General features: G+C 33.5%; 1 protein-coding gene across 1 annotated transcript in view; it reads right to left on the reverse strand.

The window, feature by feature from the left end:
* PTPRQ (protein tyrosine phosphatase receptor type Q) overlaps nt 1-14524 on the reverse strand; it is a 179051-nt gene extending 164527 nt beyond the window's left edge. The window contains exons 1-7 of the mRNA XM_032493701.1: nt 14456-14524; nt 14020-14131; nt 13114-13340; nt 10701-10770; nt 5677-5876; nt 4272-4521; nt 2506-2634 (exon numbers count right to left, since the gene is read on the reverse strand). Of these exons, the coding sequence (XP_032349592.1) occupies nt 2506-2634; nt 4272-4521; nt 5677-5876; nt 10701-10770; nt 13114-13340; nt 14020-14131; nt 14456-14512 (1045 nt within the window). The 5' untranslated portion in view covers nt 14513-14524. The remainder of the gene's footprint in view (nt 1-2505; nt 2635-4271; nt 4522-5676; nt 5877-10700; nt 10771-13113; nt 13341-14019; nt 14132-14455) is intronic.
* Between the last annotated feature and the right edge of the window lie 2683 nt (nt 14525-17207).

Below are 17207 nucleotides of genomic sequence, written 5' to 3' on the forward strand. Positions count from 1 at the left end.
AATCTTCCTGTGTTTAAAAATACTTTTACATAATCATAAGGCGCTGTTGAACTACAACTTTATTTTTGACATATTTAAAAGGGACACATTAGTTTTTACCAACATAAAACAGTAACAATGTTTGATACTCAAATTCATTTAATTAAAATGCTAATAGTCTCATTATCTGCTATAAAAAGATATACTGAGAAAATTTCTCTATTAGCTTCTAAGCAAAATTCCTTAAATCTCAACCTTACCTCTGAAGAGTTCTTTCACCTTCTTGCTCTAACTTAAACCCGGTTCCACCTTAAGAACGCTGCTGCTGTTCCCTGCAGCCAACCCAAATAGTGACAGTCTATTTTTCCCCAGAGCCCTCAAGTGACTAGGCGCTCAGGTGTGGTATATGTTCCCCTTGCTCCTCAGTGCCCTGTCATAGACTATTCTGGCTCCCTCCATAGAAAAGCTCACAGCTGCAGCTCTCATGTCATCAATGACATCCACCAACTCTCGTGGTTGTAGTCATCTTCCAATCCCGGGGTCACCCACCCTCATTCTGGATGGTTTAGCTCCTGCTTCGATGTCACTTTCTTCAATGCTGCCATCTGAATATGTGATGATTTCAATACCCCTGGAGAGAATCCTTAAACCATTCCAAGCTCTCCTTAAATAATCTAGTCCTCCACCCTATCTCAGTCACTCCCTCATGGTCATAAATTAGACTGTGCTGTTACCAGTAACTGCAAATCCTCCATTATCTCAATTTCATGTAGCTGTCCCTGACCACGCTTCCTATCTCCTGCTCACTTATTCTAGAAGCCAGAACCAACAATTTTTCAGTCCCCCAGGACCTCCAACTCATTTATCTTACTACTTATTTTATTTGGTTTGGTTCCTCACCACTTGATGTCCACTCTTCATCCAGCCTCAATGTCATTGTCAATAATAATCACTGCCTTACCTAAGCCCTCTCTTAATGAAGGGAGCTGGAGAAAAACACAAATCTGCTCTGACTGATATCACTTAATTCATCCCCATGCTTGAGCTCTAAATGGTGCCCAGCACTTCACTCAACTTCACTAGGGCAGTCACTCTCTACTCTTCTAGATGAACATTTACACTTTCTCTTCCCAGTTGATGGTCTTGCTTCTCATTACACTGGAAAAATTAATCATACCTATTTATAGCATCGGCACCCATAGACTCTGCCTCACAACCTGTTACAATGGACAAAGCATCTGTATTCTTATCTCAAACCATTCCCTACATTTGAGCCAAAGATCTCATTTTCTGCCTACACGAAAACATCTTTCCAATAATTCTTGCCTTTTTACATCGTTTTTTCCTTTTTTCTTTATTCCCATCAGCAAACAAACATGCTTTGTTTCCTCTGAAAAGAAAACCTGTTAGCTCTGCTTACCTCCACTCCCAATCCCCACTTCCATTCACTGCTTCATTTTGCAGCAAAACTCAAAAGAGTTGTCCATCACCCACTGCTCCAATGCTCTTCTCCCATCCTTTCTTAAATCTACTCCGATCAGGCATTTACCCCACATACTGCATCATAACTGCTCTTGTTAAGATCACTAATGACTTCCATGTTGCTAAATATGATAGCTGCTAGATGCATCTTACTTGACTTATCAGCCTCACAGACAAAAGAGGAAGTTTTAGAAAATAATCCCAAATAGAAAAGGTGTGTCTGGGTATCCATGTGTGTCTGCATATTGAAGCAAGAGGGGAAAAAAAAAGACCAGCATGTTTTAGGTCTACAATTATTTCGGAATTTTAAGAGCATAAGGTAATTAGGGATGAGAAATAAAGGTTACTCGTGTAATTCATGATAGATCCCTGGAAGTTTTAAAATGAGTAATCTGGACCTTCATCTATTTTTCCATTCTTCCAAGTAAATGATAATATGTTAGCATATGTTATTTCATTATTCACAGAGCCATAGAACCTCAGATTACAAAAGAATTTTAGAGTTTACTTAATTAACTTAGAACAATAGTTTATGAATCCCTCAAAATATCTGGCAAGTGGATGTCCAGCTCCTGCTTCTTTATAAAGATTAACTGCTATATTATAAAGTTGCCCATATAGTTTTTAGAGAGCTCCAATTATTAGAAATGGTTTCCTTATTCTAAGTAGAAATCTGATTTAATATAACCAAGCCCATTGTTCTTCATAAATCTATTTGCAATCAGAGTAAGTCAAAGTCCTCCTGTTCAAATATTTGAAGACATGTATCTCCTCTAACACTTCTCTTCTTGAGGAGTTATCTCTTGTTCTTTCAGCTCTTTGTCATGAAATATGGAACATGGACAGTGTTTTACCATCCTTACAGATACTTATGGTTTTAAACAAAAAGTTCAGAGAGCCTCACCTTCCTTATTAGTTTTCTATTATTCGCTTTAATTACAGGGTCTTCTATAAAGAGTTTTATACTGAAAAAGTTTGATAATAGTAACTTATTTTATATAATTTTTACTCCAAATGGTAAACACAAAACTGATTAATACTTACCTGATGGTCCATATAATTCAACTCTGTAACTAAATTTTCCTGTTACTATAGTTGGTGGGTCCCATGAAATTGAAAAGGACTTCCCTGTAATGTTGCCTGTTATACAGTTTTGTGGTGGTCCTTCAGGCACTAAAATAATTATAGAGAAAAAAATGAATAAATAATAGATAAATACTTAAAATTTACGTTAAAGGACCTTATTCAATACACAAAACACAGAATCAGAAGAAAAAATAAAATATCACACATCAAACTTTTTTTCCACTTAAAAAAAGCAAAAAATAGACTATGATTGAAGAATTTGAGTAAGTGGTGGATCATTAGATGAAATTCTTATTGGCAACAATTACTAGTTTTATTTAATGCTGTATATGATTACACACGGTGCTTCATTCCTATACGGTTCATTGTACAGTTACACTGCTCTGAAGCATTTACATGTATTGCAGTCAACAAGCCCTGGGTATCTGGCTTGATAAACATTGCCCCTCGGGTATAAACAGGTAGATGGGTCAAAGGAATAACTTAATCTTCAGAATCTATTGGTAGTGATTTTATTTTTTGTATCAACATCAATTTTGTATCAGTATCAATATCTGTATTTGGTTCTGAGAGGAAATTTACAACTTACATTCTAATGTAATATTGGTAACATATAAAACTAATAATGATATTTTAAAACAGTCTGTTTTTCATAGATGTTTCTATATTTTACTTTTTCTTTTAATTGAAATGAAACATTCCAAATATTTTTAAAAACAAAGTTCTTGTCTACCAAACTTCACGTTGTGTGACCCACAGGAAATTCTTTCTCTTTCTTTCTTTTCTGTAAGAATTTAAGAGTGTGGAAGAGGAAATGTTCTGAGTCAAAAATATTTAAATCAAGAAAAATTTCAACCTTACATGTAATGAAATAATAAGACCTGATACCTACATCATCAGAAAAAAATACTACACTATAGTGAAATTATCCTATCAGTAATAATTTCCAGTAACCCCCCAAATTATCAATCATGACTCAATGCCTGATACTATAGATTCAGTATGGTATTATGTAGTATGGTTATATATGCATGTGTGTGTATATATATACATTTATATGGACACTGATATAATATCATAGCTAAATATATAAATATCACATCCAGAAATATGTACTCTTAGAATTTAGTAGTAATAATAGTACCTAATTATAACTCATTTAGCACTAACACCATCTTCCTAAGACAGATACTATTCCTGCCTCCATTTTTCACGTAAGGAAACTGTAGTACAAAGAGGCTACAGGTAGGTATTTTTTAACTACTGTTTTTATCTGGTAATGAAATGTCAACCTCATGATATTTCTGCTCCTGCAGGAGTTATCTCCACACCTGGTAACAGCAATATCAGTGAGAGAAGTCACCTACAGATGACTATAAAAGATGTAGAAGGGCAGAGATGATTATGAAAAACTGCTGAGATCACAGAATGCTTAAAGCTGATCTAGTATCACGGTTATCAGCTCAAGAGTCTTTTCTTTCAAATCTCCTTTCTCCTTTTAGCGGCTTATGTTTGTATCAAAAAAGAGTACTAAAATTGAAGATGCTCGAGATGGGATGCCTATTTTTTGTTATTATAAGGGAGAAAAAAAATTACTGAAAGGGAAGGAGGGTTTTAACAAAAATATCTATATGAAAAAATTAAAGATTATTCTATGAATAATTTAACTTTTTTCCCTACAAAAAAAAAAAAAAAAGAAGAAGAAGAAGAAGAAGAAGCCATACCTGATTCTGGTGTCCTGACAATCGTACTATCGATATAACCTGCTTCAGTCGTAACAGCAGAAACTTCAAAAAGATACGTTGTATAAGGTCTCAAGTGTGTCACTACAAAACTGATAGGCTCTTTCCACACAGAGTTAATGTTACTCCGTGCCAGCATGCTCGAAGGATACGTGGTGCGTGATGGAGGCGTAACTCTACCAGGGGCTGGAGAAGGGCTGGTTGTACTCCATAAAAAAGACTCATTATTATCCTAGTGAATAAAACAAACATCAATGGAAAAACAATATGGTATCACTTGGTGAAGATGTAAGTGTAATCCATGTTTTTCTTTATACTACAAATGCTATTCTTAATTGGTATCGGAATGTGTATGATAAAGAGTTTAACAGATTAATTTACCCATTATAACTGTGGACAAATTTGCTAGATTTTATTTATACCATTTATTGTTCACAGTTATACCATTAATACCATTGTCCACAGTTTTAGAACAGAACATATTTATTGCATTCCTTCTACCTTAAATCTCTCTTATGAATAGAATTTCATGTGGCTTTGAATAAAGGTAAAACCATAGCAAAATCATTAACAAGAATTTTTTCAATTTATATTAGAAGGGCAAGAGCCAAAGAGATGAAATGTTTTCCCTGTTGTGAAATTTCAAGCATAGGTCCCAGGTCCCTTTCTGACTGTCACTATCATTTTTTTTTCTGTGTAAGTATTTGAAAGATAAAGCCAATAGAACATATATGCGTATGTGTGTGTGTGTGCCTGTTTGTATTAGAAATATATCCTAATTTAAAACTTTTTGAGACTTTTATAACTTGAGGCATTTAAAACAAAAGTAATTTTGTTTGTTTCTTCATCAATAATATCACAAAGATCACCAAAATTACTTTTTAAAAAGCATTATTACAGTACTTCCAGGGATTTCACAGCAACGTCTAGAGTTATAACAAAGTCTTCACTAAAGATAATATACAACAAAAACAATCTACTTTCACAAACTTAACCTTCACTATTCCCCTCTCCTCCCGTCACACAGGAGTATTCTTTTTTCCAGTGATATCCTGTATTTTCCCACTTCATGGCTTATAAAGTAACCAACCTCCACCCTCACATAATCTCCACTTATCCTGCCTCCAAGGGCTATCACAAATGTTGTGCCTTTCAGTGTTTCCAGAGCTCGCAAAGTGATTCTGATATCTCACTATTCTCAAACCCTACTCTAACTCTACCTTGAATATTGCCAACTGTACATAACATGATACTATAACTTAATACTTATGTAATTAAATAACTAGTAATCACTTTGGTAAAATATACAGTATTCATACACTGGAAACCTTAAGGTGTAAGTTTACCTAAAAATTTTGAGACATAGAAAATGTTCCATGATGCTTACATTACATTCTGGCAATTTCCCAGTCAGGATGTCCTCCACTCTAATTGAAACATCCTTCACTACTATCCCACTTCTGGCATGTTTGACACTTATTTTGAAGCTGGTAATTTTGCCATTTGGTTGCCAAGGTAAATACCAAATCAGGTTTACTGCTGAATAGTTAAAGGCCTCGACTGTGAGATTCACCACTTTTCCTGGAGCTAGGGGAAGGGAGAGGGATTGAAGGAGAGGAAAAAACATTGTTATGAAACTTAGAATAGCATTTACCTATTTGGGATGTTACATTTCCCATATTACATGAAATTAAATACACAATATATTGGATAAAACTTACTTGGGTAATACTTCTAAAAGTATATTTAATTTTTGCCTAAAATAAATAACTGGAAACTGGGCCCAAAGAGTTGTGTTTAAGAGGCAAAAAAGCTTTACTTCACGTTTATTTGGCCAATATATCCATCAATAAATTATTTCAATTAAGTCTGAAAAATTATCAATAGCTGTTTGTGTTATACAAATTTGAATACTGAATATCTTACTTCCTAAAATATTCTGGAATTATGTAAATTTCTTAGATAATGAAGAAGTGGCGAATTCAAACCATTATCCAACCATCTGCACCAAAAAGCACACCTGGGTCTCTGGAATGCATGTTAATATTTAGTATCTACTATAAAGTAGATATCAGCCAATTGCTTGTGGTTATTATATTTTGACTTTTATACACCCTCAAAATCAACTTTCATCAGAACTCATGATACTTTGTTATCAATTATTAATCATCTGCATAATAATAATCTGTAGGCTATAATTTTAGTTGGGATGAGATAAACATGAAGCCCAAATGAAGAAAAATACCTATTAATTCAGGTTAAGTTATGCAAAACTGATGAAGTAGAGTAAATAATCAAGGCCCTTTATAATACAGAACAATCGTGACAAGTCACTACTGAAAGAAAGAAAAACAGAACAAGATATTTGAGAAAAAAATAATATAAATGATAGTAAAAGTACTTAGTAGAAAGAAACCAAGTAACTAGAGTTTAGGTGTACATTGTAGAGAAGAAAGCCAAAATATGATTTGTAAATGAAAGCCATATAAATTGTATAAGAAAGTTACGTCCTGGGAAGGAGAGCTGTATACAAATGATATGAGTTAAACAGTAGAAATTAAGATACTTAAGAACAGCTGCATTTGAATGAAAAAAACACAATGTAACAATCTGGGAGGGTGATTAATTATTAATAATGGATAAAATAATGGACAGAAATTTTTTTCTTCAAGGGAAACTGACCAATGGATTTAAAGCTTGAGAAGGATAATGACAATATGATAGCTCTCTGATACTAAAGATTTAACACAAAAATTTCTTTGGGGTAGATAAAGTACAATAAAGCAAAAGGAAAATGTTTGTCAAAGAATCAAAGCTTTAACATTAATCTTAATTATGCTTTTATATTTCTTATTTGTCTAAATTATGCAAATTTTATAAGAATGCCTGAAATGTATATATATAAATAAAACAAACTGCACTCAAGCTGGCCCATTTCCAAATGGGCCTTAAACAACAGTCACTGAGGAACCACTCAATGTGCAGAGAAATTTGAATTCATAAGGTAATCAAACCTTTATTAAATTCCAAAGCATGATTTCAAAATATTTTTAAAAGTAGACCAAATACCTTATGTAGATAGAAAACAATTAAACCTGTTAAACAACATTTAGTTTAAAAAGAGGTTAATTTTATTAACTTACTTTACATTATTTTTGTCTCAATAAAATCTGTGTTTTCTTTTTGTGACTTCATGGTGTCTGAAGACTAATTCTGGCTCTTTCTACAGTTGGCAGGTCTTCCCTAGTTTAAATATTCCAGTTTCTACTTTTGGACTTTTAGGTACCAAAACCCCATCATCTCTTGATTTTTACAGTGAATTTATCCATTTTGATCCAAGTAAATACTTGATACTAAAGTACCAAAAAGTTCTGTTTATAAGCTCACTTCATCTTTAAGATAAGTCTTCTACAAAATTTCAGGACACAACTAGAGAAGACTTGCAGGAATACACAAGTACGTGAAAGTACCTACAACTTTTCAAAGTGTACATTATACAGAACATACATTTTTTTTTTACCCAGAAAATAAATTTCTAAATCCAATACAAAGAGTTCTAAACAAAACTTTCCTACATTTCTAAGGATCCATCAAGTTAGAAATGGAGATGCAAGAACTATTTCTAATATTGTAAAGCTAAAATAAATTCTGCATTTGCATGAAATAATGCTGCACAGGAAGTTAAAACTGAGATTTTTGTGCCTGTGGATGTAGTATCAGCTTAGTACGTGTAACAGGTTAACCTTATACTTTTCCTAGTATTTTTATTCATGGAGAAAGAAATTACTTCTGGAATAATAATAATAATAATAATAATAATAATAATAATAATAATAATAATAATAATAATAATAATAATAATATTTTAAAAATGGTGTTTATTTATCCTGCAGAAATCGTCCTTAAATTTTGGTTCTATGTAGCATAACTAAAAAAAAGTACTTGGGGAAAAAATTAGAGACAATTGATCTAACTAAATTTAGATTGACATTACATTTTTACCTCTTTACTTTTTCTTTTTTTAAAGATAAGACAAGAGCAATTATGTAATTATGCAATTTGCCCAAGAAAACACAGCAAGTCAGAAACAGAGTGAAACTCCTATTTCCAGGGTTATTTTCACACTATCCTACAGTTTCTCTAGTTTGTCCCAATCATAACTTGCCAAGAGAGTAAATACCTCTAGAAATTATGTCAGTTAGCAGAATATATCCTACTGTACAGCACAGGGAACTACATTAAATACCTTGTAATAGCCTATAATAAAAAAGAATATGAAAGGAGTATAAATATATATAACTGAATCACTATGCTGTACACCAGAAATTAAGAAAACATTGTATCACAACATTGTAAAATGATTATAAATCAATAAAAAATGTTAAAAAAAAACATTGTAAACCAACTATAGTTCAACAAAAAAAATTTTTATTATAGTTCAAAATACTGTCAAGTTGAAATCATAATCTGTATGTACCATGCTTTGCCAGAAGCTGTATCAGATAAGCATTTAAAAAAAAAAGACCAAACTAATTACTAAGTCATTCAAAGATTATTCCAAGTATTTTCCTTAAAACTAAAAACATAAGTAATAAATTTTTCTTTTATATCCTAATGAATATTTAATTTTAAAATGATAGTTTTCTCAATTTTTTGTTGTGCTAATAATCTGAATGTCAGTAGGTTCAGTATCAACAAGAGAAAGATCTCATGAATCATTCATTTTCAATTTTAAATACAGAATTTTCTCTTAATTCTCCTTACAGTACAGATCCTGTAATCACAGGCGTCCCTGGACAGGATCTCAAATAAGAGCTGGGCCATAAAGCTTGTCACTTTTTTTTTTTAAACACTGACAGTTGCATAATCCTCTCTAGACACACAGGGCACATTTCAATTTATCCCTTTGGCCATAGACTACTGGGAGATTTTTTTATCTTTAAATACATAGAACATTTATAGTTACACAAAATTGTAGAAACTGTTTTTATAGCACTTCTCCCCAATTTAATGTATTACTAACTCATTTTTTTGTTTATCTTATCCCACTAGAATATAAGCTTAATAGAAATATATTTGCTACTGATTGGAGACACCATTATTTACTTAACGGCTTTTCCATTTATTAGTTCTGTTTGCTTTATAAATAAACAGCAGAATTGCTAAATAAATAAAATCACTTCAATACTATAACAACTTATATTTATCACAAAGCTTGTATTCTACTAGGCTAATAGCTACAATTAAAAGTAAGTAAGTAAATGTGTTATATGTCAGGCTGGTCCAATGAAGAAAAATAAATTTGTTGGAAATACAAATGGATGGAAGGAAATAGGGGCTATTTTAGAAGGTGTCGTCAGAAAAGGTAAAGTGAGATTTGGACCAACTGGGGACAGAGTTCTACGGATATTTAGTGAAAGTATTCCAGGCAGAGGGAACAGCAAGAGAAGAGACCCTGAGACGACAGATCAGTGTGGCTAGAGTAGATGAAAGGAAGGGGAGGTGGTAAGAGATGATGTCAGAGAGGGGAGAGGGCAGGTGGAGCTCTGCAGGTCACGGGAAGGACGGAGGTTCTTCCTCTCAATGAGTCAGGGGTCATGTTAGGAAGAGAGAAGTCATGTACTCTGATTATGTTTCAAAAGATGATGTGGCTCTCTTGGGAAGAGTCAACTATAGACAAGTAAGTTGGAAACAGGAAAACCAGTAAGGAGATATTCAATTTTTCAGGCAAGAAATGGCAGTGGATGGGACAGGGTGATTACCAATAGGGGTGAGATTCAGGATATATTTTGATACAATGCTGGCAGGATTTGTTGATAGATTAGGGTTACTATGAGAGAGAGGAAATCAAGGATGGCATCCAACTTTTCCTGTCAGCCACTGGGAGAATGGAAGTAACTTAAATCGGTTTGGTAATGACTACATGTTATGGAATAGCATGGTAACCATTAAAATCCACATTTTCCAACGTCTAATGTCATAAAAATGCTTATGATTTCATGTTAAGAGGAAAAGGCTGGCGATAAACTTGCATAAATGACACAAGTCTACTTTCACTAATATAGAGGCACACAGACACATATTCATAGGGAAAAAGTTCAGCCAGAAAGTCACCAAAATGGTAACAAGATTTTTTTTATATAACAGGGACATGGATAACTTTCATTTTTTTTTTTAATTTTTGCTCTTTTTAAAGTTTTCTAAGATAACACTTACTGCTTTTACAATCAGAAAGAACAATATATATTTTAATGAATAAATTTACCATCCAAGAAGACCCTAAAAGTAATTGGTCATGCTGTTGAAAATTTTATGCATTTTAGTGCCAGATTTTGTTTATGTCCCTATTTATTTTAAATGACAAAGACTCATAACTAAGTTAATTTAGAATAAATGCTTTAGGAAAATTACCACTTTCTGCAGTTTGGAAGAGAAATGGGTCACTAAACACTCCAATGCCAGCACTATTTTCAGCAGCAACCTAGAATAGACCAAAAGAATTACATTCAAGCTTTTTACTCTCTAATTAAACAGAATCTAAAATAATAAAACTTTGATTTGTCCATGAGATACACGATGAAGATACTTTCGCCTCTAATTCCTACAATACTCCCAAAGTGGAAGGCAAACATAGAGCCATTCCATATTTCCATTTCCCTTAAGGGTATATTTGCAACGTAGTTTGAACCAACAGATTTCTCAGATTCCTGATGAGAAATCAATAAGCAAGTTTAATGTCTATTGATAGTAATAACAATTCTTTCTAGTATTTATTAAGCAACTTCTGTGTACCTAGAAATCGACTAAGGATTTATTTATCTCATTTTATTCACATAAAATGTGAAGTATTATTGTAAACATCTTACAGAAGAGAAAACTGGTTGAGAGAGGTCAAGTAGCTTGCCCAAAACCACACAGGAATAAGTGGCTGAACCAGAATTCAGTTGAAGTTGTGTTTACTTCTAAAGATCAATCTCTTTCCACTACATTCACTTTATGTAAGACACCATGATTATTTCTGTAATAAATCTGAGGCCATATATATGGTGTCTGATTTAAGGTTTACAATCTAGATAGGCAAATTACTCAGGAAAACGGTTTTTAAAAATAAGTAGGTGATTTAATCATTTAGATTAAATATTCTAGAATTTGAAAGATGGAAAAAATTTTGACTTGAATAGTCTAGTCAAATACACCAGAATAGGCAGAGAAAGTGTCATAAATGAGAACAAAACTCTTAAGCTTTTCCAAATGCCATAACCTATAGTGAGACAAACTTGGCTTAAATTGCAGCTCTATCCATTTCCAGATGAACAGCTCTGAGCAATTTACTTAATTGTTCTAAGTCCTATTTTCCTTTAAAATGGGAATAATAATGTATCTATGTCATAAGATTGTTCTGAGAACTAAATGAAATAACATATTTTCCCCATATCACGTAAATTTGATATCTACATTTAGAGATATCAAATGCACCATGTCAAATGCCCTTTGGAATTCTGCAATGCCTAACATTTACTTGAACAGAGTAAAGGTCACAAAAATGATTTATAAAGTGTGGGATGAAAACAGAGAATAAGGGCTTCCCAATAGGCCTGAAATAAGAGAATTCAAGGGAATAAAAATTCAAACTCCATAAAAATAGATCTAAGCAGCACTAGGTTGGCTAAATCACCTTTCTATCAGCAACAGCTTCTTATGTCATTAAAATGTAATCTTTATCATCCCAAAGAGCATACCTTCACATGTAAGTTAACCTCAATGTGTGCTTATTGATAGAAAATCTCTGTACTATATAATTTTCAGGGGTCAGTTAGAAAAAGGTTGCCTACTCTTTTTAACTCATGTTTCTGCAGGGAATACAGCTGTCAAATCTTTGATTTTGACCCTGCAGAAGTAAAAGGTTCTTTTTTCCTTTTATCATTTGGGGGACTCCCTGCTCTTGATACATGCTCTCCAGGCCTTATTGTGCTGTATAATTCTGCAAATAGGCATACTTGCAATAAGAACAAAACAGGCAAATATCTTTTATCATGTCTTTCCATCTAGATGGCCATCTCAGTTATGTATGATCACACATTTACACAGTTTTTTCTCTACAGTCAAGACTCAAGTAACATACTGACGGTATATTGAAATTAGGGAGGAATGAAAGGGTACCTGTATTCTTTACTGCCCCTTGGAAACATCACGCATGTCTCTTAACTGTAAACATTTCCATATGGCCTAACTAATTTAAGAATGCTTTTCATATGCTCTTCTTTATTTAATATTTAAGTAAAATGTTCTTAGATTTTGCATATTTAACATTGTAACGGCATTTAAAATTTTTTATAAACATAAAAGACAGCATAAGTGCTCAGGAAATATTTGTTGAATGGAACTTAACTGAATTCATTGTTCTTTGAGAAACTGGTTCCTTAGAAACTTTCAAACCATTATGCGAAATTTCAATGACAGACATGGAAATACAGGAAGATTAAGAGAAAAATAACAAAGCTAACTTTGAGTTTGAGTAAAAAGTAGAACATATGCACTTACAAAGCTTAAATTATTTGATTGAAATTTTTTTTTTAAAAAGTCACTAAACGAATGCTTTTTAAAATAGATAAATTATATAAATACACATAAAAATGAAGAGATTATAACATCTGTTCGGGTTGGAAAAGCCCAGATGGGCAATGAGGCCATGGACTCAGATGATCATCCTTCAGTCACTTGCTACGTTCCGTTCAGCTGCAAAGGCTTGACCTGGCGGGATAAAGTGCTTTCACTTTTAAAATGAATGGAATATTTTAATACTAACTATTTACAAAATAATTACCTTGATTTCGTATGTTGTTCCAGGAGTAAGATTAGTAAGAAGAACTTCCAGACTGTCTGCCTTTGCTCTAACTCGTGTATATGCTGCTTGCATCCATGGACAAACTTCCTTGTATTTCACAACGTAAGATGTAATTCTCCCATTTGGATTAGGCGGTGTATTCCAGGATAGAAGAATCCCAGCAGATCCAACTCTTTCCCCTGCTAGGAAGACTGGAGGCCCTGGTTCTATTTTTCAAAAGAGTCATATTGTTAAAAGGTCAGATAATTGTTGTATTTTCACAATCATATGTAAGAAAAATATTTACAAATTGTAGACTTAAAGTTCCCAAAGACTAATGGTCTCAAAATGTAAGTTTATCCTCCCTAAATAAGAGCTTTGCTACCAGGAGGAAAAAAAAAAGATTAAATGCTTTGGGTGGGGAATACCAAAAACATTCTTTTATAAGAATGTAAAAAATGGAACGCTAATAAATACTACATGCCAAATATACTTTTAGTGCCAAATCATTTTTAAAAGAAACTTACTTGATGGAAGCCTTATACACAAAAACTAAGAAAACAAGAACCAGTGTTACAAACTGAGTAATTCTTCCAGAGCAAGTGTATTGAGTTTATTTTCATAGCTTTGTATTATTTAAATATTCCCAATAACAGTCTCTCTGATCCATTTCACAAACCAGTACAGAGAAATTATCTTTGCTCTTTGAAAGTAACGGAAGATAAAGAACCCGTAGAACACAGGTTCTAAACAGATCACTTTCTTAAAGTTTCCATTTTGCTTTAATCACTAAACTGTTTTCATGCATACAATGCACATATTGCCAGTATAAGTATTTCCATCCAACAGACTTACACTGGCTCCAAATACTTGGTTTAAAAAAGGTCTTTGAAAACATCTACTCACTTGTCACATTCGTGGTAACTGTTCTACTAACAGGTGCGCTGTATGTTGTAGCGGAAACAGAAGAGATGGTTACGTCGTACCTAGTACCTGGAACAGCATTGGAAACATCAACCTAAAACACCAAAAACACATAATTGTGTTAAAATCTTAAAAAGCAAGAGAGTTAAAATAATAAATCCATCACAATAAAAAAACTAAACACTTCACTACACAACTCTGCACTATTTATCACAATACCTTCTAACAGTTAGTTATATCACATAATCATTTACCAAATAACATAAAATAAAAACGTACAAAACATACTGTTATTGAAGACTAAATCAGCATTTCTACCTGTCTTAGTTAATTGTCACAAGAAACAACTACTTAAGTGTCTTAAGAAATCTATAGCCCATTGCTTAGCCCTGGTTTTTTAAGAGTGTGTATAAAATACCTGTGTCTCTGAAGTTCCAATAAAAACTAAGAGAAAAATGATAAGAAAATCCATCATTATCACATTTTTCAGGCAGTGGAATCACACTGATGGCTCTAGAGAGAAATGTTGCCTGCATTAATGATTTAAAGACAGATCCTCCTGGCAAGTGCACAATTAATGAGCCTGGATTACTCAATAGCTCTGCCCTTTCTTTGTTAAACTATTCATGAACTCTTGGATGGCTGGCTGTAGGTTCAAGCTAGACTTAAAAAAAAAAAAAAAAAAAAGACAGAGAGAGAGACATAGACGTTGCTAAGGTAACAGTCCACCGGTGCTGAAACGTGTACTCATCAATTCAGCATCAGTGTTTTTGTCTTCATCTTATGCTTTTAAAAACTCTCAAAGGAGTAAGTTTTCATGGTGGATGAGTTTCATAAAGAACTTTCCTATTTGGACCACATACAAATACAAGTTGGCTTAGCAAGTATGATAATGAAAACTATACCTGATACTCGCTACCGCCAAGATCTCTGATAGTAACAAAGCCGCTGTCAGGAACAAGATCCACACGAAACCCTTCCACATGGCCGGAGGGTTGGCTCCAGTGCAGAGAAAAGGAATGTGCAGAAACGTTGAAGGCTTTAAGTTTCTCGGGTTTTTCTGGTTCTGACATTGACAAACAGAGGTTTAAAACAGAGTTATTCTCCTAAACCTTCAAAGAAAACATGAAAATCAATAGTCTAAGAGCCAGGTTTCAAAACAACCACATTGTTAGAAAGCATCAAAAGCATCAAATCCTTTAAATTATCTCTAGCCCTATGTAGGTGCTAGGTATGTATATTCTTAACAGTATCTAGTTTTCAAGTTTATTATCAGTACATCAGCTTAGGTATCTGTAACTGGGGTATTCCTTACCTACTAAAATCTGTTGGTTGACCAGATTGTTTTTTAAAGCTTATTCTCTAATTGAAAAATTGAATCATTTTAAAGACAAGTACAAACTTTTTACCCAATTACCTGGATATTTATCGAAGAGAAGATAATTAGAAAAAAAATACTAAAAGCTGCCAAAATGTTTAAAGGAGGGGCATTTCTGATGAATATTTAGTTCAGTGTTCCTTTAAAAGAAAAGTTTCCATATAGGAAATGAAAAAAGATAGTTTTTAAACAGTAAGTAGTCATTGTCCTAGCCACTTCAATTATAGTTTTCTACCTTTGTTTCCACTGTTTCCAAAGTTTTGTTTATGCTGCCTGTACCTACTTGAAGGGAGTTTTCTACATAAAGTTCTTTGGATTGGTTGCCAATGAGTCAGGTTTGCACTCTGCTTATCTTTAGTGCAAATTCCAGAAAAACAATATAAGGGGAGGGAAAGAGATTATGAAGCCAAGCATGTGAAAAACATGCTGATAACAGATCCAATCTAACACTATTTCCAAAAGACAGGAGTCTAGAATTAATCATTGAACTCCATTTATAATTATAAACACCTCCCCCAGAGATGATTTGAAAATGAATATATAAAAAACAAAATGTACATTTCCTAATGAAACTGATAGGACACATTGCATAAAACAGATAACAGGTCAATTTCTTAGTATATTTTTGGCAGAGGAGGGATATACTTTTAGAATTTTTTTAAATCTCCTTTGAAAAGGTCCTTGAATGGTTGTAACTGTCTCCCTAGTGCCCAAAGCTAATATTGATCAATTGATTTCCACCATAACATCCTCAAAGACATTCTCTAGGCATCATCTCCAAGCTGTCCATGTCGTGAGCACTACAGTTTTACAACTCTTTAGAAACACTGCAAACCTAAGGTGAAAGATCAGAGAAATGCCCAGTCTGTGACAGGCAGACCTACTTTGTTGTGCACAGCTGCTGGGATCTTTTTTCTCATGACTCCGTGCACAGACCTATGGCCTCTGTATTCCCAAGCTTGAGAGAAAAGAGCTTGATTTCCTCACCAGCCCATGTTAAAATGGACAAAAGTCTAACATGACAAAAGTCCAACCACTACTCACACTTACTGATTTAAGTGAGGGCAAATACTGTTTCATCAAGTGTCCTAGACATTCATGAAGTCTTAGGCAAGAAACTGGAAAACAGCTGGAATGAGACTTAGGAAGAAAAATGAAGACAGAAGTGTCTCACGGAGATGGCAGTGAGACAGGATGCAATTTCCTGGACTGTGGTTTAAGATTACATGCTGAAGAACTCTTGGCCAAGGATGAAATGCATCTCACCAAGAGGAGGAAGAATATATTTGTCTGAAAATTTGCCAATCTGATAAAAAGGGAAGGCCTGGGAACTTCAGGACAATTTGGTAAAGACCTTTCTAAGCAACGTGGATAAAAGCCCTGGAAAACGACAGAATTTAAAGTGATTGAGAAAAACCAGCCTGGGTTGTAGGATCACTTAAGAAAGGAGAGCAATCTGATGATCATGTAGGCCACAATAAAGATTTTAGATTTTTTCCCCATAAATTCAATGGAAAACATTGAAAAATTTTAAGCAGAAAAACAACCTTTGTTTTTTTTGTTTTTAAGATTACTCTGGAATGCTATATAGGAATCGGAGACTGGCAAAAATGGCAGTGCAAGGCCAGTTAGTAGGATACTGTGAGCAGAGAAGAGGGAGGTTTGCCCTCAGTTTTTCTGAGGTAAGAGAGATGAAGTAATGCTTAAGTCATTCGGAAAATTCAATTATATGTTTGTATATAGTGCATTATATACAATAGCCAAATCATGGTAGCAACCAAAATGTCCATTG

The sequence above is a fragment of the Camelus ferus genome, chromosome 12, assembly GCF_009834535.1.
Source record: "Camelus ferus isolate YT-003-E chromosome 12, BCGSAC_Cfer_1.0, whole genome shotgun sequence".
Classification (NCBI taxonomy): Eukaryota; Metazoa; Chordata; class Mammalia; order Artiodactyla; family Camelidae; genus Camelus; species Camelus ferus.